Source organism: Ambystoma mexicanum, chromosome 6q (assembly GCF_040938575.1).
Source record: "Ambystoma mexicanum isolate Mex_15411 chromosome 6q, UKY_AmexF1_1, whole genome shotgun sequence".
NCBI classification, from domain to species: domain Eukaryota; kingdom Metazoa; phylum Chordata; class Amphibia; order Caudata; family Ambystomatidae; genus Ambystoma; species Ambystoma mexicanum.
The window spans coordinates 1357961500-1357984597 of record NC_090937.1 but is presented as its reverse complement, the minus strand read 5'-3'; the positions used below and the strand labels follow the sequence as shown (position 1 = coordinate 1357984597).

General features: G+C 44.6%; 1 protein-coding gene across 3 annotated transcripts in view; it reads right to left on the bottom strand.

The window, feature by feature from the left end:
- EVC (EvC ciliary complex subunit 1) overlaps nt 1–23098 on the bottom strand; it is a 946714-nt gene that overhangs the window by 299356 nt on the left and 624260 nt on the right. For all 3 annotated transcript variants that reach the window (XM_069631973.1, XM_069631974.1, XM_069631975.1), the window contains one exon: nt 22028–22172. In XM_069631973.1, the coding sequence (XP_069488074.1) occupies nt 22028–22172 (145 nt within the window). The remainder of the gene's footprint in view (nt 1–22027; nt 22173–23098) is intronic.

The following is a 23098-nucleotide window of genomic DNA, read 5'->3' as shown; positions in this document are numbered from 1 at the left end:
TGCGGCCACCATTAACTGGCCACCTGGCCAGGTCACCCTCTTCCTCTTAGAGTGGGCTGACCTCTCCTCTTCTCTCCTTGCCGCTACCTATCCTCCTCGGAGACCTCCACATTCACCTGGATGCTACAAATTTCCCCTCTGGGCTCTTCCACAAACTCTGAGACTCTCTCTCCCTTACTATTCTACTCTCTGGCCCGACACACTCTGCCGGGTACACCTTAGATGTTGAGTATACACAGCTACCTTTATTAAATGAGTCTGAGAACAATTTGAAATTATCTTTGATCACTTGTAAAATTCTACAGGTGCAGGGAGAAAATCCAATCCTGGCACATGGATCGTGGAATATGCACATACGCATTAAAGTTCTCTCAGTGGGGGAACTCCCGTCCCCTGCACACTATTGCTGGCCTTGGATGTTCTCATCTTCTCAGTCATCTCCACCTCTAATCCTCTCATGACTCCCGTCTCTTGGACCAACCACTTTCTGCTCTCCTCTCACCTGAAGCGCTCTGTCCCGCAGGTGAAGCTGACCCAAGCACTGCCACCTACCTTCTCGGTCATCCGGCCCTTGAAGTGTGTGTCAGTGGATGCCTTTGCTGCTTCTTTCTCTCCTCCTATGACTGTGGCTATGGCTGACTCACACTCTGACACAGCCCCCTAGAATTTGCCTGAAGCCTACCTCCAAGTGCAACTCTGGGTATGACTCCGACCTTGTAACCATGAAACCCAAGTGTAGGGTGACTGAGAGGAAGTGGAAGTCATCAGGCACATCCTCTGACAAACTGGCCTGCTGCCTGCTCCACAGGCAATACAGACTCTCTGTCCTGTCCAAGAAGAGATCCCACGTCCAAGCCTGCATCTCTGTGGCCTCTAACACGGCCAAACTCTTGAAAATCTGCAAGGAGCTGGACAATCCTACTTCAGTCTCCACCTCTTGTGTTCCCTCCCAAGTCCTCTGCATGGCTCTGACTTCTCACTTTACCACTAAAACTCAGGGCATCCTGTCCTCTCTTTCCTCTTCCTCTCCCTCTACCTCTCTCGGCTACCCTCTGGCTGCCTCCCTCTCTCCTCCTCCTTTCTCCTCTTTCTCTCTGATCACACCCGACAATGTTTCTAGACAAGTCCGATCTATGAAAGTGTCGTCCAAGCAGGTGTTCCCCTGCTCCTCCAGAACCATGACACTGTCACCCTCGCTCCAGACTTGGCCAATTTCTGTAATCACTCTTTTGCCACTGGAACTTTTCCCTCCATCCTAAAGCACTCCCTTGTAAACGTCTCCTGAAAAAACCTTCTGCCGATCCTTCCTGTCCGGCAAACTACTGGCCTATCTCTATCACTCCGTTCCTGGGCAAACACCTGGAAAAGCTGGCCATCTCCCAGCTTACTCTCCACACTGAATCTGTTGGTTGTCTCCATAGCTATCAGTCTGGATTCAGAGCAGCCAGAGACATGGAAACTGCTTTCCTAACACCCACAAAGATCTACTCACTAATCTCGACTCTAGCCTTCCTTCTGCCCTCATCCTCCATGATCTTTCCTCTGCTTTCAACCCAGTCAATCATGGCATCCTTATCAATCATCTCCGTGAGTACCTGGGTATCAGGCCCTGGCTTGGTGAACATCCTTCCTCCTGTACCGGCCGTACCAGGTCCAACTTGGTCCTTCCACTCCACCACCTCTCTCTCCATGTGTGGTGTTCTCCAGGGCTCTAACCTCTTGCCCTGGCTTTTCAACATCTACTTGGCCCCTTTGGCCCACCTCATCACTACCTTCGCCTCTAACTTTCAGTGTTATGCGGATGACACTCAGCTCTCCTTCATGCTCCCCTCAGCCTCCTCTCCTCTCTCACCCATTCCTGACTGTCTATCCGCAATTCAGGAGGGGTGCGCCTCCAATGATCTCAGAGATCCTTTTCATTGGGACCCCTGCTCCCACATTCCCTCTTTCACTCTGGCTGCCCTCCTTGTGCCCTCTTTCCGCGCCTTCCTGTGAGGCAAAAAAATCATGGTGTCATCTTAGACTCCACATTCTCCTTCTCTCCTCAAATCACACACCTCGCTAAGGTCCCACTACCAGCTGCACCTCCTCAGAGATATGCTTCCTTTTCTCACTTTCCCCCAGAAGCTCACTGTCTCCAGAGCCATGGTTCTCTTTAGGCTTGACTACTGCAAAAGCCTCTTTCTCTATCTGCCTTCCTCTACTCTCCGCCCTCTGCAACTAACCCAGAACAGGACTGCTAGACTTGTCCGTGGCCTCAAGCCCAGAGATCGTATCTCTCCACTGGCTCCCAGTGGCTGCAAGAATCAAGTTGCAGACCCTCTCCATTGTCCACAAGGCTTTCTGGTGACAGGGCCTGCACTACATTCAACTGTCTCTTATATATATATCTCTCTCTCTCTCTCTTCTCTCTTCTCTCTTCTCTCTTCTTTCCCCCCCCCCCTTGCCTGGCTACCCTCAGAATCTCAATGGGCACCAAACTCCTCCACAACCAGTAGCCCCTGCACTGCCACCGGGCCTAATGCACACTTGGGGCTGTATCTGTAACCTTACCGTCCCCCACCACCTTGCACTTACCCAAAGCCGTGCTGCCGTGGCTGCACTTACTTAGAGCAATACTGCTCTTATTGCTGTGCGCCCCCCCCACATCCCCCTTAAATCCCTGTGGCACTTCTCCCTCTCCCTCATCTGAATGACACAAGGCCTAGTAAGATAGTTTATTTTGTCCAACTTCGGTCTTCTCTACCTTGTTTACCGGCACATAATAAATAATGCATCATATCATATTGTTATTTAGAAGGATGAGTGGGTGGAAGGGTTGATAGGATGCAGGACAGAATGATTGGTGGGGTTTGCAGAAGATGTGGCTATGCACATCAACAAGACTTGCTTTTGCATTTGACCTCTTTCCTCTTTCATCTCCGACCGACCTTCCCAGGTTCAACTGCGCCCTTTTCTCTTCCCTGTCAGACTCTCCACTTGCGGTATCCTTCAAGGCTCTATGCTCTCGCCATGGCTCTTCAACATCTACCTTGTCCCTCTGGCCCATCTGGTCTCCTCCTGCTCTCCTCACTTCCAGTGTTATGCAGACAACATGCAGCTCTCCTTCAAGCTTCCCTCTACGTCGTCCTCTTCCTCCTCTCTCATCCCCGACTGACTGGTATTCAGAAAAATAGAGAGTAGGGAAAGCACACCCTGTCTTGCATGAATTTTCTGTACAATACTTTTCGTGTATTTGATATTTTCTAGTCCATTGACTCTTATACAAAACAGTTTTTTCTGGGTGCCGGGGAGAAACTAATTGACTCTGGTATCAAAAAGTCAAGAAGAATATGAGGAAAATGTAGTTCCTATTGGTAATAGGAACTCCCGTCCCCTGCACACCATTCGAGAGTGGAAAAGCAATTGGTATTCAGGCATGATGTGCTGCCACTGATCTCTGCCTTAATGCAAGTAAGACTGAGAACCCTCTATTTGGGACCCAAACTCCCCTTTTTCCTCCTATCCTCTCGCCGCCCTCTTTGGATCCCCTCCCCTCATCCACTTGTGAGGCAAAAAACCTTGGTGTCATCTCCGCTCTCTCCTTGTCTCCTCGCATTGTGGACCTTGCAAGAATGCCCACTAACAGCAGCCCCTTCTCAGAGGCATTTTCTCAACTTAACCCAGAAACTCAACGTCTCCAGAACTCTGGTTTTCTCTACACTGGACTACTGCAACAGCCTCTTGCTCAATCTTCCTTTATCCTCCCTTTGCCCTCTCCAACATATCCAGAATAGGACTGCACAACTTATCCTTGGCTTCAAGCCCAGGGACTGCATCTCTCCAGCCCTAAATTCTATCCACTGCCCCGGTTGCTGCTAGGATCATGTTCAAGACCCTCTGCATCATCCACAAGGTTTTTATAGGGCCTGGCACTCAGCTACATCCAACTCTCTCTCCCTAAATACTGCACTGCTTGAGCCCTACAGTCCTCTAGCTCCAAGAGTAGGGGGATGGTCGATCTCTCTCTTCTGCAGGAGTCTCCCTCTGCAATGGTCTCCCTGCCTCTCTCAGGCAGGAGTCAGACCTCCGTAGGTTCCGGAAGCTCCTCAAGACCCTCATTTTCACTTCTTCCTTTTCTCTCCCCCTCTCCTGCTAACACCCCCATCTGCCAGAGTGGCTGGCAGTCTAGTTCCCTACAAGTTCTACAGGGCACCAGGCCCCCCCCACCCAGTCTCCCCATCCTAGTACTTAGCATGAGGACCCTCTCCCCCAGCAACCTTGCATTACCTGGCACTTGCCCTCCTGGCCACCTTAGCACTTGCCTAGCCCCTGTTGCCCTCTTCCCCATTCCATCCCCTCCTTCTTCACTTGGACTCTCTCCTTTTTACTTCACTTCCCACAGGTGCACTTTGCATTGCCTAAACTGACACCCCCCTCTCACTTGCACTTCTTGTTACTGCACTTGCACGATCTGAATGTCACAAGGCCTAGTAGGACCATTAATGTTATCTTTCTCCCTTGTTCCCCCAACCCCTTTTTGCCTTGTGGCGCCTTGAAACACCATCTGTTGTATAGGTCCCTTACAAATCACCAATAAAATAAATAAAAATAAAAGTAATGTACAGACACTAATGTGTATAGATGAAAATAAGCAACCAGTTACCATAAAGTCACTTACACAATCTTCCTTGTGTTTCATATTGAAGGGTAGCGTTACGGTGGGAGTAATACACAGTGCACATGAACAATGGAGCTCCCGGGCCTACGAGGAGGAACAGCAGCACTAATGGAGCACTATTGGGATGTGGAACCCTAGCATATACCCAACTTCCATTTTCAGCCGGATTTATTTCACTTCTAACCCTGCACTCACCAGCACTGGTGGTACCTCATTCTAATCTTCTGTCATTTGTTCAACATCATGTTATTTGAGATTTGTATCATAAGTAGACTAGGCAGTTTCTGAACTTGCAAAGGCATAGTCGCAATAATAACAATGTTTCCAAGGAATCCTCTGATAGATTAGCAGAAATACCTATGGAATATTGCCTCTTCAGTAAGACAGCAACCTTTTTTCCATCACTCCTTGTACCAGGTAGCCAGAAAGCTGCCATTGCCAAATTAAGTCAAACCACTCACTGGGAGCTACTGCAGCTGTCAAATGGTACAGAGCAGGGTGTAAATGCTATCAGGGAAGAACTCAGGGCAGTTAGGTTGACCACCCTTCAGAATAGAAATGTACTTGACCTGATAGCGTGCAAAGATCAGAGGTTCCTGTTGCATGTATGTGCCCTGAGATTATGCTGTCAATTGATTCTTGACTGAAGCTATCAATGCACTGCACATACTCCACACTACTATGGAGAAAGGAAGCAGCAGGTTGGTTGAAGATGAATGGTATACTACCATTTTTTCTTGGGTGCCCACCTGGCTGAGCAATATGGTAAAAGTGCTAGTTCCTATAGTTGTAGATGTGCTCATTGCTCTTTGTGTCTGCCAAATGATTTTGGGTTGCTGTAGAGGGGCTGGGGTTAATGGGACCTCCATGATGCCACTCATGATGAAGAATTCCTATGACACTGCCACACCCCTCTCGAGACATGTTAATACACAGACATATAGGTGGAATGGTGAGATTGAACCCGGTATGGTTCAGCTAGGACATCCAATTGGTCCTCCACGGATGCTGTTTAGTCCACCTCCAGATCCTGAAAATTACACCGAACATTGGATAGATTGTACTGGCGACGGTGATTGCGCTTGTATGACATGTACACCTAAGGAAAACGCAGCACAGGGAGAACTTTTATGTGGTGTGTGTATGGAATGGATTCCAAAAGATGATTGGGATAGAAAGAAGGAGGAGGAGTTATTGGTTAATAAACCATAGGGGGAGTGTAAATGTGCAAGTCCAACATCACTAACGTGTGCGCAAGTACAAGTTGAGAAAACTCTTTTTAGCAAGGTGTTCGACATCTGGTAGTGATGTGGCTGCCGCATGCTTTGCGTTGTGACATTGTATTTAGTGTAGATGTAGTTTTGACACACTTATTTTAGGGAGCTTTCATGTGGTCTGTTGCATAGTAAAACACATGTGTAGCAAAGTATTTCTTTTTATACTGTTCAAACCATTTATCATATTAGATGAGGTTATGTAGCTTAGATTTATTTTAAATATGTAGATGAAGCTTTATTAAGTATAGTTGTTGGAATGAGCAAGACGTCTGCCATGCTAGAATAGGCCATTGTTAAAGGCTGTAGATTTTGCCATTTCAGTGGGCTAGCTCACATTTCTAAGCTACGTCATTTAATTGAATTTTATTTCTGCTGTTGGGCAGAAAGCTCCAAGCAACCAAGGCCAGGATGGAAAGGGATTTGCAGTTTTCAGCTAACTGTTGCTAGGGAGGAAGTTCTCAGGGGCCTGAAATGAGACTCAAGATGGCAGTTGCCTTCCTAGACAATAGCCACATCAATATATAATGGTTGTGAAATAGGAAGTGAGATACATGACAAGGCCCAGACAGCAGCATTGCCAGAATGAAGAAATAGGTTGGGAGCACAGCGCTCCCACTGAATGCAGGGCACTTGGTGCAGTGGTGAAAGTGCCTTGGTAGAACATATACGTACAAGAAATTAATTTCCAAAAGCAGGGCCTAAGACACATTTTTTCATGCATGGTGAGAAGATAGCTCCAGAGTTGGCAACATGCGTCGAGGTGGGAGTTTGAGAGTGAGTCTGTGCAAGGGGCGGAAAACCAAGAGAGCCAATTACGAGTAAAGGATTGAAGTGGTTCATGGGTTGCAGCAAGGTTTTGACCTCGCTGATTTCCACTCACTATATGATTGGTTAGTCTTGATGGGATGCTATGTCTCAAGCTGCCTCAGGTGTCTTTGTCCAATGAGGGCAATGCTTTTCTTTTTGTCAATCGCACTATGAAGAGTGCCAACCTATTAATATTATGCATTTTTGTGTTCACAATGAAATTATGTCATGTTCAAGGGGTGGTATTTTGAAGTTCTTGAGAAAGGAAACCTCCAATTATATATTTAATGTATATTGTTCTTTAGGTGCTCAATGATGATTAGCCAATGGAAATGTTAGAATTAGAATTAATGTTGCATTTGTAGCGCATGTACATTTTGCGGTTTCTTGCCTTAAATATTGTAGCCCAGAGTGGGTGTGTTGAGATGTTTTTCAGTACAGTTCCATGGAGCTGTCTGGTTCTCCCGGACGTATTTGCAGACAAAAAAAAACATTTTTTCATGCACTTTGTGCCCTTTATTTTTAATTACTTTTGGATTATTTTGGGGTACTCTACCTTTACAGTGGTATGCCTCTAAAACAGGTCTCTTAAACGGGCTATCACATGTAAATCGCTGCCACTTTAAATGCTCTGCTTGAAGAAAGAAAGTGATACGTAGTCATTAAGGGGCCTGCAGGGACTGATGGTGCGCTTGGAGTGGGTGTTGGTCTCTAGAGAGCCACAGGAGGTTCAGAGGTGACATTGTGGCCTCACACGAGCACAGTACATGTTAGCCGCACAGCCCCCTTAAAACAATATTCTTGGTATAGTTGAGGCAGGCACTGGTGCCTGCAGGGCCTCCTCTGACTACTTTTGACAGTGGGGCCCTGTGCCACCGCAAAGACTGACCATGCCGTGGGCCGTCTCTGAAGTAAGGGCCTCAGAGATAGCTGAAGTCTGTTAATGGCCAAGCCCCCCTCCCATCAATGTGGGTGTTAATGTCGCTAGTGCCCTGGCATGGTGTGTGTGGTTCTAATTCAGATAAACTCTAAAAGCCTTGGACCAAGATTGTGGCTACTCCTGCTACGGACTGCTTCAGAGGCGTCCTCCCCTCATCATCAATCTTGTGTTGGCGACTTAAAAGCAGAATCAAGAGGCGTCCAGGACAGAGCTATGTTTTAGCAGAGAATCGTCTCACCATTGCGCCATAGAAACCCCAACATAAGGCTCCATCCCTCCGCTGGGCTCATGGAAGCGATTTGTTTGCAAGAGGAGCGGCGCAAACGCAATACATAAAGAACACAGTGATAAAACAGAAAATGGCAGTGTATGTGCCTTGGACTAGAGAAAAAGACGGGAGGATATGTGTGAATGGATATGTCACTTAATCTTTGGATACAATGATAAAGGGACTCATTACCAGTTTGGCGACAGTGGTCAACCAGGCAGCATTTGGAAATGACACCTGCTTGCTGCGCTGCCTAATTGGGTGGGGGGGGTACAGTACTAAAGACCAGAAAAACCATCTTTGCCTTTCAGTGGAGGTAATCAGCACAACAAAGTTGTGGTGGTGGTGGTATTACCCATGCATGTGTCATGGACATATGGCACCCGGTAGCATATGTCCAAGGCAGTCCCGCATCTGGTAACAGTAAATGAGTGTCCCGATATTACCGATGGGAATACCCCCATACTAGGAATGCTGATTCCTCTGACCATTCTCGATGTTTCGGTGCAGGGGTCGAGTATGTTCTTCCTATTAGCATAGACATGCATAATAGCCCAGCAGTTAAGTGGTTGAAGCTTACCGGAAGTACAGGTTTAGCGGTGACGCAGTTTGCAATTTTCACTTGTATACAGGAGGTCTGTGCATTTCTTTTTTAAGGGCACATTTTCCTTTTTGAAGAAAACTGCATTATTTATCTGCAGTTCAGGGCAAGGGCAGAGCGTCTGATAATCCGCCTAGATCCGGCCTCATTCCAGGAAGAAATCTATAGACAAAGCCCAGGTATTAGCACCGCCGATGCCCGCTGTCATCACAACTTGCAAATTCATCTTTTCTGACTTCCGCATCCTTAATTTGCAGTTAAGTACACCAGTCCAGAACTGTAAGGTAACAGCATTATATTGTTCCCAGGTAATATTGGCTGTGCAGCGTAATCATTTCAAGTATTGAATTACCTTTCCCCCCAATATCAAGGCCACATTGAAGCGAATTAACCCTGGATTGCTTTGCACGCGATGTTTTCACTGCACGGTCGATACGTGTTTGGCGGTATTAGCTTCGATAATAACACCAAACTTTATTACTGTCACAGGAAATGGTAATTGCAATTGACTGCCTACTTTGGGGTTTCGTTACTACCCATTCTGGAGACCCATAGCACTCCTTTAGGAGATCCGCAATTATTACCACCCTTGTCAGCGGCGGTACAACCTTCACTTGCAAGCAGATGGTTTGTTGGTGTATGGGTGTCCAATCCCATAAGCATGGAGGTGGTATTTTGAAATCCTGCCCCATTACTGCACAGTTACAAGGCCCTTAGTGCTACTTTTCACACTATATACTCGCTAATAATATAAAACCATTTCTTAGTGTTTCACTTGCAATATCTAAACATAGATCTTACAGTACCTTCATGAAAGGGGGCTTTTCATCATAACGATATCACAGATCTTGAGAACTACTTTTTAATGTGAATCGCATGAAAATAAATCTTTTTAGACCAGCCGTGGTTTTGAGTTCAACAGGCCTCAACTCTCAACCAGCTGCTCCTGAAGGCCTCTTATCCTTCACTGACTGACCCCCAACCTCAAAACGACCACACCACTGACCATTGTCCTCCACTGCGATCCCTGTGGCTGGTGTCACAGATGACCTCAAGAACACACCAACTCCAGAGATAGTTCAAGGGTTTAAGGGAAGCCCCTCTCTATCTAACCTAGAGAGGGGCAATCCCTCCCTAGCCCCGCTGTCCCTCCACTCCAGGCTGGTCACTAGAGATTGGTAACCCCTACTACCCAATAGCCATCAGTTCAACAGTGATTTCCTAAAGGCAAACGCCGCATTTCACTAACTCCTTCTGGGAACAATGTAGGTGGCTGTAACCTAGGCTCCCCAAGGTAGTTTAAATATGAAGATGTGCCTCTCATACTCTCAGACCCCACTTGCTTTCTAACTTTCATGCCATCCTTCTCTCCCTGCGACTATATGTTGCGCTCTCGGTTATCCTCCTTCCTCATAACCTGTCCTTTCTGTGGGGCTCCATCGAGCTGTGTAATGCAGAATATCCCTCCTTTTCGTCCATCTTTCCTTCTCATTTTCTATTCTCTCCCTCATATGTTCCTCCCTTCTTGCAGTGATACATACCTCTACCTCCTGATCTTACTCCCTCCTAATACTCCCCTCTCTGCACCAGAACTCTCCTTCTATCCTGTCTCCCACTTCTCCTCTCTCCACACTCTATTTCGACACTTCTCTCCACATATTCTGCTGGCATCTCCATCCCGGGGACAAGCTGAATTAGAAACATCTATTAGCTAAATACAAAAAGGTCATCATTTGGACTAATGGGGAGTACGGAGTACACTGACAGTCAAAAATCATTCTTGCACTATTGTTTTTTCATTCATCACCCCTACCAATCCCACTAGTACTTTCCAACACGGGTATCTTCGCAAATTCAATCTTAGGAATTAAACACTTGTTCTATTGACAGCATAGCTAAAATAAAGGAAAGGTTGTAATTGTTAGCTAAACAACTTGCTGTGTGTTCTATGGGCAGAACACATGTGGGAAATGTGAGGGAGCGAAAGCCGATAGCAGATCCACTGCTGGAGCAGGACTTAGTGACTAGCCCACCTCAAGTGCACAAGCTTCAGTGTAGAATGGGAGCCCAGCGAGAAATACACAGCAGACAGGACAACACACAGGGTACCTTATGCATGCATGCATGCATGCACATTCACTGATCCACCCTGAACAAACCCACGTGTGGCATGTATAAATGGAAAGCTGGATCGCATGACCACCATTACAGTAGCCACCGGTCAAAAGGTGGCAGATAGGCAATTTGCGACCTCAGGCTGCGGGGGCCATGGTGAGGACCAAATTAGCTTATCAGAACGCATACAACATTTGACCATAATTGAAAACAAGGGGCACCCAACTAGGGAGGAGTTGGAACCATTAGGCACACAGCAAACTGGATAAACCTAAATAAATGGGTTCGCCAATCAGCCATCTCATTAAAACACTTAGTTCCAAACCCTAACTATAGAAAGAGGGGAACATTTTCAGACAGTGAGGGTGTTAGCGTAGTGTTCTGGAGAGTTGATGTGGTAGCAGTGGGAGGAGGGGTAGGAGAGAAAAAGGAAGCACATGCGGTGGGCAAGCCAAATAGGCCACATATCGACAGTACTAGAGGACAGGAGGTTGCTAGCGCTATTGAGCCACACTGAAAAAAGTGCAAGGCTCAAAGGAAAGGCAGAGTAGGAATCCTGCCGAAGACATTAATCAAATGCTGTCATGAGCCATGTCTAGAAAAGAAACTTGGGAATAGCCTGCTAGGGGCTCTAACACAGATACTTGGAGCCCACCTTTGGTTAGGGGTTCGGACTACTGCAGTCTGACAAATACCTAAGTTGGGGGGAAGGAAGATGTTATGAGGTATGTGGACTTCTCAAGTCTTGAGCTGTCCACCCAAGCCAATAAGTGTGCTTAGACACTTACAACATTTGAGACTTGTGTAATATTGTGGTGTTCCTCCCACCTCAAGAACTGTGCAATATAAACTGTTGGTCCAAGTGTATAATTAGGAAACTGTCCTGTCATATATCAGTACCTGTGATACACAGGGTGCACAAAACTCGAACCAAATTGTGAGCTGATTCATTAGTCAATCTTGCATGTGCTCCTATGGTGCCACATTCCAACCAAGCACTGTACAGAGGTTTGAATCAACATAGTATCAAACAAGTGCTCAGAAAGAAAAAAGGCACATTTTCAAAGAAAGTCTGCTCATTCTCGAGTGCTAAAAGCAATACACTGACATGCAGAGTGTTCCCTAACTTCCAAATCCTCATGTCAGGGCTGCACATCAAGGGATGCTTAGGCACACTTTCAAACCAAGAGTCCAAGAGATAATGCTGTGTCATAATAGCTGTACATTTTCCTGCCTACTGCAACCACAGATCTAAAGGATATTTTAATCAGGCAACTAGTTCGGGGGAATTTTCACCCACACTGATTCAGGTGCGCAAACCTTTCATGTATTTAATAAAATTCTATTAATTAACCTGGGACCCCAATTTAACAATATTGGTTCCCTATAGTGCCTCTCCCCTTTCAGGACAAGAAAGGCATAGGGTTGCAAAGAAGGTCAATGTATTAGACAATAGAAATAAATGAATCAATTTAAATATAAACAAATTATGCATCTATTTAGTCCAATTTCTATAGTAACTACAGTTAAGAAAGATACATACTGTGGTCCCCTTGCTTTCCAATGTTACATTTACTACAATAAACTTTTGTAAACTGTGGGAAACCAGAAGATGTCTCACCCACTAGAACCCGGGGAACTGTCATCTAGGTGGCCAGGACAGGGCCATCGCTTTTGGATCCAGTTCCTGATGCTGGACCAGTGCGGGAGGATCACCTGGGTGAGGGGTCTTCGATGAGTGGGATGCCGGAAGGTGAGATGTGGTATCCCCTTCCCTATAACACCCTTACCCCACCCTACCAGGTAGCATAATTAGGTACTCCCCCTCCTCTTTTTACAACATGAACGATTTCTGGACAGCCCGCTATGGGAGAAAACAGACTAACACCCAAGCAGTATACTTGACATGTCCCAATACAATGGTCAGGCAATTACTGAACATCACACACACCTGACTTCCCTTTAAGCTTCCCCACACGGATAAAAGGTAGAGCGCGAGAGCACACTCTGAGCGAGGCAAAGCACACGAGGAAACAGCAGTTTCGGGACAGCAGCTGAAAGAGAGAAGAAAGACAGTCAACCAGAAAGAGATCACAAGGAGGGAAATTCCCTTGAGCTTTTCAACAAGGCACCGTTCCAGAAACCTCAAGAATAGAAAGCGTAAGACCAGGAAACCAGGCTGAAGAATCCTTCATTGTGTGTCGAAGATACCTGGGGGCTCTCCCACGTCAATAATCAAGGTGGGGAGAAGCAGCAGTTGCCGTGGTACTGTCCTTGGCTTCCGAGATCAAAGCAGCGTCGATGAAATCTACACAGCTGGTGAGTTGGGGAGACTGATACAAGACTGGTCTGTGTTGTAGCCAAGGTTGCAAGCAGCAACATGGTATGGCGAGCACTGGAATGAACATTGCTAAAACGCATGTGATAAGTGACGCAAGTAAAATTGAACTGCTGATGAGTGATTGAACTTTAAAAGCAAGATACAATACCTTTGACAAAGTGGTCTGGCACTGCGTGGATGCTGAATCAAAGGTCTCTCTAGGGTATCAAGCTGAGAAGTGGCAAAAGTGAAAGTGAGAAAAAGATTATATCAAAAATAGAACGAGTAATTCCGAATCAAAGTGGTCCTGTGATGGGTCAAGCAAACTCCCATGCACAGTCGAAAGTCTTTGATTTTCATGAAGTAAAGAACGTTTGGAAAAATAGATAAATTTGGTTTGAGCCTGGCAGGGGGAGACGAATTGAAGGTTTTGTGTTAAAGTGGGTCTGAGCCAGATAGAGGGGGACCTGGGGTGAATTGAAAATCACCAGAGAAGTTGTGTATGTGAAATCCTAAGAAGTAATTAAGTTTAATGTTTGTCGTATTGCATCAGGCCCTCTGAAATAAGAGACTTTGAATGGCAAAGAGACTTTGGCACAGAAGGCCCTGATGTTGAGGTTTTGAACTGCATTCTCATGGTAGAGAAGCCAGAGAGTGTGCTAAGCTTGAGTGTTCCACCTTGTCCCAGGCTGAAAACATAGGGAAGTAAAGCCAATTGCTTGAATATCCTAACATGTTATTTCTTTAACACTTTTCTTTTGCATAACATTGTTTCATCCACTATTTGTATTTAGAAGTAAGGATTGACAATAGGTGTATTAGTATAGGCCTTTTATTTCGACAGACTCTGCTAGAACTGCGTTATTATTAACTGATGGTCGTAGCTTGCTCCCATCTTTAGATTTAGGATTAGATAGGCATTTCTCAAACCCAATTGAAGTTCAATAAACACCTTTGAATAGTGATGACTTGTGTATTTGTTACTGTTTGATACCATGCCTTCCTTACAAAACACACACATCACCATTTATACATTTGGTTTACCCCGAGTGCCCATGAACTATGGACTGAAAAATGAATGAGGACTTTCGATAGAGCTTTCATTTTTTTTAATACAAATTAATTTAGAACATCCCTGCCTATCTAAGTCTCTCCAATTCCTCTTAATTGAAAATAGATACCCAAGCTACTTAACATTATTGCATGTGAATCACTTACAAAATGAATTCCCTCAGTGGTTAGATTAATGTGTAAAAGGGTAACTTTCTCAATTTTAATGGACAACTTAAAGGCTGGAAAATGGATAGTTGTTAATTGCTTGTATTTTGTATTTTATTTTATTTAGATTTATAGAGCACTTTCGCAAAGGCACTGCACATAATGAGCAAAGTGTTTTAAAAAAATCAACAAAACGAAGAAACCATTCACAGGAGGGTAGAGGGTAGGAAGATATCAGATCACTTAGGAAGTGAGCCTTAAAACACTTAAGACAGGAGTACAAAGTGTGAAGAGTGGGGAGCAGTGGGAATTGCAAAATTTGGGGGCAAGAAGGAAGAATATGTGGAAACGTGAAGGAGCACAAGATGGTTTGTGGTGGTAAGAAGATGAAGATGCTGGTAATGAAGAGAACGTGAAGGGGAATAGATGTAACGCTCACCTGATTCCCGCAGAGGCGCCGGTCTTGACTGGGTGAATGCCGTATCTTCAAAGGTGATGTGTAACACACGGTTGGCTCTTTGGGCTGGACCTCTGTGCACTGTATGTCTGACTCGAAGAGTAAGATGTCTGCAGATAGAAAATATGGGATTAATGAACTGGGGTTATTGGGTGCCTCTCTCCTCTTCCCTTTCTCTTCTCCTGTAGAACCCCAAAGGTTAACGCCCTCACCTTAGGTAAGTGAACGCCGAGCTCTCCATCTGCCTCGGGGCAGGGTGCCGTAACCAGTTTCTTCACTGGATAAGGGTGCAGGCCTCTTGACCTCAGAGGACTGCTGTCCGTCGTTAACTGCACGAACGGTAAGTTCTGGGCACTTCAAATGTCTTTTGTAATGATATCTCTTGTTTTGCAGGGTTCCGGCGATGGCGGATGGCGGGCTGATGAGAGTTGAGGATCGAACCCGCGTGAGGAATAGAAGCGCCTGGAAGCACGTAAGTAAGCGCTTGTAGCCTGCTTCACGATGCGCACTAACTGTCCCTTTTATCTTGCAGGTACAAGTTCGGAGCTTTAGAGAAGCTGAAGGGTGCTGGAATACCCACTGGATTCGGCGTGGGAAGGAGTAATGGCACGTGAGTAATAAAGTTGCCCAATGTCTTTAAACGCACCTTCTTTTGTCTTTCAGATGCGGGATGCAGCGCCGAAGGCCTCCGGAGCGTGCGAAGAGCTGGTAAGCTTTTGTCTTTCAGATGCCGGAATGCAGCGCGAGGCGTTGGTGACAGCCGATGGACCAGGTAAGAGATGCGCTGCCACTGAAGACCGTAGTGCTAACCTGTTCTTTCTTTGTCTTTACAGGTGCTGCTGAAGACTGGATTCCAGGATGGTAAGCCTTTGTTCCCTTAGGCCCAAGATCAGAAGCAGAAGACACGATGAGCGTTCTGCTGCAGAGAATGCAGAATAACGCAAAGCAAGATTCATCCATCGGGTGTGGTTTAAATAGCCTCCTGTAGTGCTTAGGTGTCTCCTTCCACAGCCACGCCTAGGTAAGAAAAGAGTTCCTGCTTTCCAGAAGAGTTCCAGTGTTCTGAACCTAGGGAGTGGCTCCTGCCCCACCCAACAGGAAAAGTAGTCCCAAACAGAAGAGGATCAGGGGTTCAACTGGCAGGTAAGTAAGCAGCATGGTCTGCTGCAGGTAAGTCCACCCAAGCATTATGAGCCCGGCGCTTCCAGCGCTGGGACTGGACATCTTTATGAGCCTGGTCCCACTGGCGCCAGGACAGGGTCCGAAAGGTCCCAATTGGGACTGGCTGGCACTCGGAACCGGGGTTATGGGTCTGCTTCCAAGGGAGTCGGGCAAGTCCTGATCTTTTGGAAGCAGAGATCATGACAATAGAGCAAAATGAGGGATGCAAGATAAGGGGGAGCCTGGCTATGGTAACAATTGAAGACTATGCAGAGAAAATGAAAAAGAGGTTTAGAGTCATTAGGAAGGAGAGAAATGGAGAAAAGAGGGTGCAATGGAAGACCAAGGAGAGAGTGAGAAAAGAAGATGAATAGCAGCGTTAAAAGCCGAACATTGAGGGCAACGTGGGAAGAGAGAAGCCCAATGGGAAGAGAAGAGCAGTGGTCGAGTCGGGAGAAAATAGTAGACATGAACAGTAGTGAAAGGATAGGTACGGATGTACCTCTCAAATATTAAAGAGAAGAAAGTGATAGGTATGATCCGTTATAGAAATATGTGAGGTAACGGACAGTGAAGGGTCAAAGATGACGCTAAGATTCAGTGTAGATGAAGAAAATTAGAGCACAGTGGGGCTAAGAGGAGGGATGGGGAGACAGTTGGGAAGTAGAGAATCTCAGTTTTTGAAGGGTTAAGGTAAAGGAAGTGGTTATCTGGGTTCTTTTTTGGATGAAATTACAGACAAGGCAGGAAAAGGGTTGGATCCAGCTGCATATTTTTGAGGAGCTTGAAAGTGTATTCCAAAGGATCACACAATGGTCTTGTAGGGTAAACTTTGAATGGAAGGTATGACTGCTGGAACCAGAGCACTAAATACTGAAATGGTGCCTTACTGTGTTTATTTGTGGTGTACCTTTTCTCCAACCATGAACAGAAAGTGTGGTACCTTACTGAACTGGTCAAACAAGAAATATGGAGCCTGTGAAATGCAGAGCAACATTTCAGATAAATCGACCAAAAACAACTCCCTGCAAATACTGTGGAGTAAAAATGCAAGAAAGCCAAAGAACTGGCACCTTTTTTTACATAACCTGTAAAAATGCTGACAAGTACATAAAGAGAGCTCAGTTTAGATCACTCAAATGTCTAGTTTAAGAAAAACACACCAGTAAATGTATTCATATGTAATTTTACAAACCAACATGCCATGTGTTTTCAAATGGACCACATCTTACTGACAATGTAGGCTTTTACTCTGCAATGTATTTCATTCAAAGCATGAGAAATAATGTTGAATATTATAATGATGCAACTATAAAAAGAGCAATGCATATTTTAAATCTATCACATGCCCATAATTACATGTTAGACTTTTAGAAATTATACAAAGAATATATTAATGTTTAAACTGCGTGGCCAAATAGAAGTTCCTATTTTGGCTTGACCAATGCTTGTTTTTGCTGGTTCTTAAGTGAGTCTAATATAAATTAAACTTACTTGCTCACATAATGGAAAGAACTGAACAAGGGTTTCAAGAAAAACGATTGCACTTACATTGTTTAACCCTGAACTCTGCCCCCCCATACAATTCACCATCTACAGTTAATGGAAAGTCAAACAATGGGGCCCGTCACCCACCCATATTAATTATTAGCTTCAAAAAAGGCCTCTGAGAGTTTCTCTCATGCGTCAATATGACGACACATGTTTGCATGTGCTCAGTTCAACATGGAATACATTGGACCTTTTAAATCTGAATTAGTTGGTGCATTTAAACAATGATGTTCGCTATCCCTTTACAAGGCAGAGGTTTGGAATAAAAACAAGTTGAAACCAGGAGAGACTCTTCTACAGAATTAGACAAAACATAACATATGGGATACATTACTCACCGTAATCGTATTTCTGATGCTTGTATCTTCTTAGATTCACATGCTGTGCATAGGCCGACATCTAGTAGAAGCTGCAGAGTATTACAGTTTGTTTTTCGAAACTCTAAAATGGGCGTCGAACTAGGGCGTGCCAGTAATAATTCAGTCAAAATGTATTGCACATACTCGTGCTGCTCCACCTACCACATGTGCACACATATCATCAACATATTAAATGAAAGGGTGTAATCTTAGGAGTGTCAACCCGTTAAGCAAGCAATTGGTAAGGTATGTGAGGGAGGCAGGGTATCACAAGTATGACACTGACACAAAAGGTACAATTTATAAAACCTTTATTGAAGTTTCAATACCTTTATTGTAGTTTCAATGGGGTTGGAGAAAATCCTACTTTTCCCTTTAGCTAAGATGGAAGTAGTCTCGATCATCAAATACTAAATAAAACAGTCCTAGTTGTGTCTGTCAAATTGAAATGGTCTATACTAACAAAAACATAATGCCTGCCCTATATCTTGTACAAAAGTGTGAAAAAGAGAATATGTATGCAAAGGAAAGTCAGTGTTCAAATATAAAGAATAAATGTGGCTGAGTCAGCTCTCCTCCCCACGTTGGACAGCATTGAGGAACGCGGTCCTTGTAAGCGAGATGACACACTCTGGCTCAGGTTCTTGACACGTGGATTGAGGCCCGCCTGTCCTTTCACGTTAAAGTCTTTCTTTCCAATTTCCAAAACACAATTCACCAAAAAGTTCCCGCTGGTCTCCCTCGATCAGGCTCGGACCTCTTAAAGCACAAGTTCACATCAGTCTCCCTCAGTCGGGCTCAGACCCTTTACAGCAAAAGTTCACGTCGGTCTCCCTCAGACCTTTCACAGTAAAAGTTCACGTTTGTCACCCTCAGTCGGGCTTAGATCTCGTAAGGCAAAACAAAACACTTGCAGGCATTCCCTTCCCCAAGCTTAATTCACCTCCTTTAGGGGTTCTTTTCCCTTAAGTTATTATACCTTCAGTCTCCCTCTGTCGGGTTGGACCGTTTTCCTGATGTCGAAGACGTTCAAATGTGCGTTGCTTTTTTTCTTGAGATGTCTGCAAAACCACTTTGACTTTCTAGCTTTCAACTCACACTCCTTTGTTATTTGACTCAGTGCTTTCAGATCTGGGTAGTTCACTGTATTATGCACCAAAGTTCAATGTTCATGTTTTACTTTCCACTTTTCTCAGGGTCAATTTCAATCACTTTGCTTTTATAGTTCATTCACTTTATCGCTTCAAACTCTTCACCTTTCACAGAGACATTTGAGTGGGCTACTTCTTTTCGCCGGGCCACTTCGTTACTCAGTATTGCTGACTTTACAGCTATGGTTGGTTTAAGGTTCATTCACAGGCCTGCCTTCCTTCGGGTCTCATCCACACACGTGCAGCCTTCAATTGTGCAATATAATGTTGCCATTTCAATCTTTAAGCACACACCGGTCTCTCACGCCACTTGCCATCTCACTGGCTGTGTGCATTTATTTCTTGTCTTTACTGTCTTCCAGTTTATGAGTCAAGGTTAGTACCACAGGCTTGGCCTCGCCTCCCCGACTCGGTCGTTCACCCGGGAGGGTCGCGGGCATCCTTGAAACACAATATAGCCTTCTTGTTTGGGACTCGACCTTCTCCACATATTTTACACAGCCTTTTGGAGGCAACAACCTCCTGCAGAGAACTCCTGTAGTACTCCATCTGAGGCTCTCGTCCCTCGGCCCGTTACTCTGCTCCAGTAGGTTCAACTTCGCACTGGAAGTTCTGCTCTTACTCATGTTCCACCTTTCTCCGAGTGCGTCTCTCTATGTGTCGCCTTTTATCTGTGTGACGAGAGCTAATTGGGGTCAGATGTATGCACTTTGAGTCAAGTGCCTGACTGAACAGGACACGTCCAATGCAATGTGTAAGAGTTAGCATTAATACTCTTAGTATCCCTCTTGCTCGGCCCAGTGTTTGTGTGGAAAGGGGCAGGGGGGAGTTGGGACACTGGAGAATCCTATCAAATAGAAGGGATCATGGGTACGGGAAAGGGAGGAATAACACATCTTGCCACTGGCTGTCTCACCCTTACTCCCCAAAGACCCCCTCACCCAGGTGATCCTACCGCACTGGACCACCGACAGGGTCTGGATCCAAAGGCGATCGCCGCACCCTGGCCACCTGAGAGATCCCTGGCGACTAGCAGGGGAGACACCCTTTGGTTTCTCACATATCATCAATACACAATTGAGATGTAAATATATGACAGTGTGGGAAAATGAGTATTTAAGATGAAACTCACCTGAAGTGGAGAGAGAGAGAGAGAGCTCTGGGATTGTGAAGGTTGCATAAAGGGGACCTCTGTCCAACTGAATGGGTGATGAGCTGGGATAATATATTCAGATTGGTGAAACCATGGGCCTTGTCCAAGAAGACGACTGGGGTTGCTTTTACCTGAAGTAGATCTGATTCACAGAGGTGGATAAAGTGGATAGAACAGGGGTCTGGCTGACTGAGGAGATCACCTGGAGACTGAGGATCCATGCTTGATCTGTGCTTTAAAAGAATTATCTAAAACTGAGTATATTGCAATTAGATAAATGCATTCTATAATAAACTCTCTGCCAAGTCCCCGGAGTGGGTGGAACTGGGGGGAGGTGCACTAAAGGGAACTGATCCTAAATAGAATGCCTTAGAAAATGAATGTGAAATGCAACATTCTTTCTCATTATATTCAAACCCAAGTGAGTACAGGGTCTGATAAACCATAACCAGATACAATATTGTAGCATGTTAGTGTGAAATGTATCCTGCTGTCTGAGCATCTTCAAAGCCAATAAAAGATTAATTTAGCCTGAACTGGAACCCAATTGCATTTTTGTGCAGATCACGAACCCCCATGTAAGCAAAGCAAAGTCAATTTAACCCTGATTATTTTCTCAGGTAAAGTCAATAACTGTGCTTATTATTCGAGGTGCCCACTTCGAAGTCTGACAGAGAATGTATAAATCAAGACTTGTGAAAGCCTAGTAATTTTAAAAGAGATTTTGGGATGAAAGGGATATTACACGAGCTACTTCTGTTCCCATATGTAATGATGCAATTTCTAATGAACAGTTAGATTTTGCCAATGACATTGTTTGGAAGTGGGAGGATACCGAGTTTGATACATCCAAGGGAATTGTGGGAGAGTTATCCTTTCAGAAAATCTCAATTTTGGGTTGATACATTGTGTAGAGGAATCACTATTCCATATGCTCGAAATTGATAGCACAGCTTTTGTAAACCCAAGCTTGTAGATTTTGATGCAACCCACCACTCCTTGTATTTCATTTAAATGCACATACTATGGACCCATAGCACCACATCTACACCTAGAGGGAATTAATTGAAGCATAGTTCATATTAATGTTAATTTTCAATGCAATTTTCTGGTACATATGCTTGAGAAAATGAAGTGTTCTGCATAATCTGTCATTCATTACAAAACAGCATGTTTTTAATGTACATTTTGTGCAAGTATTTAAATACACTTGCTGTCAAGTGGCACGTAAGGAAATACACAATGCACGGTATCATTTTGACTAGAGATTCATAACTATATATACATTTGAATATATATTTATATAAATTTGATTCAGGTGAATGTTTCGGTTTGCTACAAAATGAATGAGAATTTTCCAGGCTGATGGATTTTCCTTTGTAGACACGCCTGTAAATTGTATTGTGGTGACTTCTCCAGCATAAGGAAAGTAGAATACCTTTGATTTAAACCTTTTATCACAATAGGGTATACATTGAAATACTGCCTGTTTCTTGTCCCAGAAATGTATTTTGCTGGTTCTTTAGTGAATCTGATATAAACTAAACATCCACTCAATCTAAAAAAGAGCACATTACTGGTGGAGAAAGGTTTATGATTTATGGGATTAGACCCGCCATCTGGATAAAAACAGACATATATTGCATTTCATTTACAATTCGTTAGAGCAGTTATAATTTGTGTAATTTTCCTAAAACATGTTTGACATATAATCAATATTTTTGTTAAAGGAGTTCATTGTATGGCCACTAAAATATGTTGGCAGATAGACTGTTCAATAGGATTAATCATGTCAAAGCCAAAATTCAATCCCAAAACGGCATGACTTTTCCATTTGGAGGGGATATGTTAATAGAATTGCAGTGACTCATAAGGAAAGGAAGCAGACTTGTCTTAAGAGCTGTGCGCAAGATTTAAAAAGGATCCCCCTCTCAAGGGACGCACCCATGAGTCAAGTACTCAGGGGCCCCAAGTGATTCCGTTACTCACGTTCCACTTCTTTCAGTCTCTTGACTTTACTCTTCTCAGAACTCTGCAGAATCTGCAGCATTTCTTCATAAAAGTTTTGGACTAGTCTGTTGACGCCATTGTTGGTCACATACACACTCTCGACCGCTGCTTCTATAAGTCGTTCCTACAGAATGAAATATTCATTTAAAATACATACAAGGTGGATGGAAAACGAATTAAATTGCCTTGGACACATGACTTGCAGTAAAACCATCTGCCCTTTCTACAATGTGGTTAATTATTTTGGGTTTCCATTTACCTCTTGTTGCAATCTCAAAGGGGTCAAGCAAAGCAATAATACCATGGCACTGCTCAATATATAGATGAGTTCAGTACTGGTTTTGAAAAAACTCTAACCATCCTAATGAACCTCCAATGATCTTTTGATATCATTCTCCCTTCATATGAGTGAAAACATGGCGTATGTGTCCGCTTCCTTTGGAGACCATATTTTTCAAAGGAGAAATGTACTATTCCCTATAGAACTATTGATTTATCCAAACACTCATAGAAACCTAGTCTTCTGAGTCAATTATAACAAATTTAAGGTCCCATGATCTATGAAGGCCCATAGTTAAGTCATTAATCCCTGATACATTCAGGAAGTAAAGGTTGCCATAGTGGAATGCCATCTGTCAAAATATAAAAGATCTCCAACCTTTGGCAATGCACGTGATGTTACTGAGGCCAGCTGGTCCCTACTGCAGTGGTAGCCATTGGACCTAGATATGATAAGATACATGATATGACATTATAACTCGCCTATACACAAGTGTTTCAAGGTGCAACGAGGCAAGGGAGGGGAGCAAAGGGGGGATGGACAAAGATCCTACTAGGCCAGGTGGCATTCAGATCGCGCAAGTGCGTGGGAAGGGGGCAGAGACAGTGCAGTACAGGGGAATAGAAATAACAATAAATAAGTAACGGCCAGCATGTAGCAAGTGCATGGGTAAGTGCAGACATCAGGAGTAAGGGCTGGTTGAGGGACTGCAGGGATACAGAAACAGTCCCCAAGTGCGGGGGTAGCCCAGGTGGACAGTGCAGGTGTGT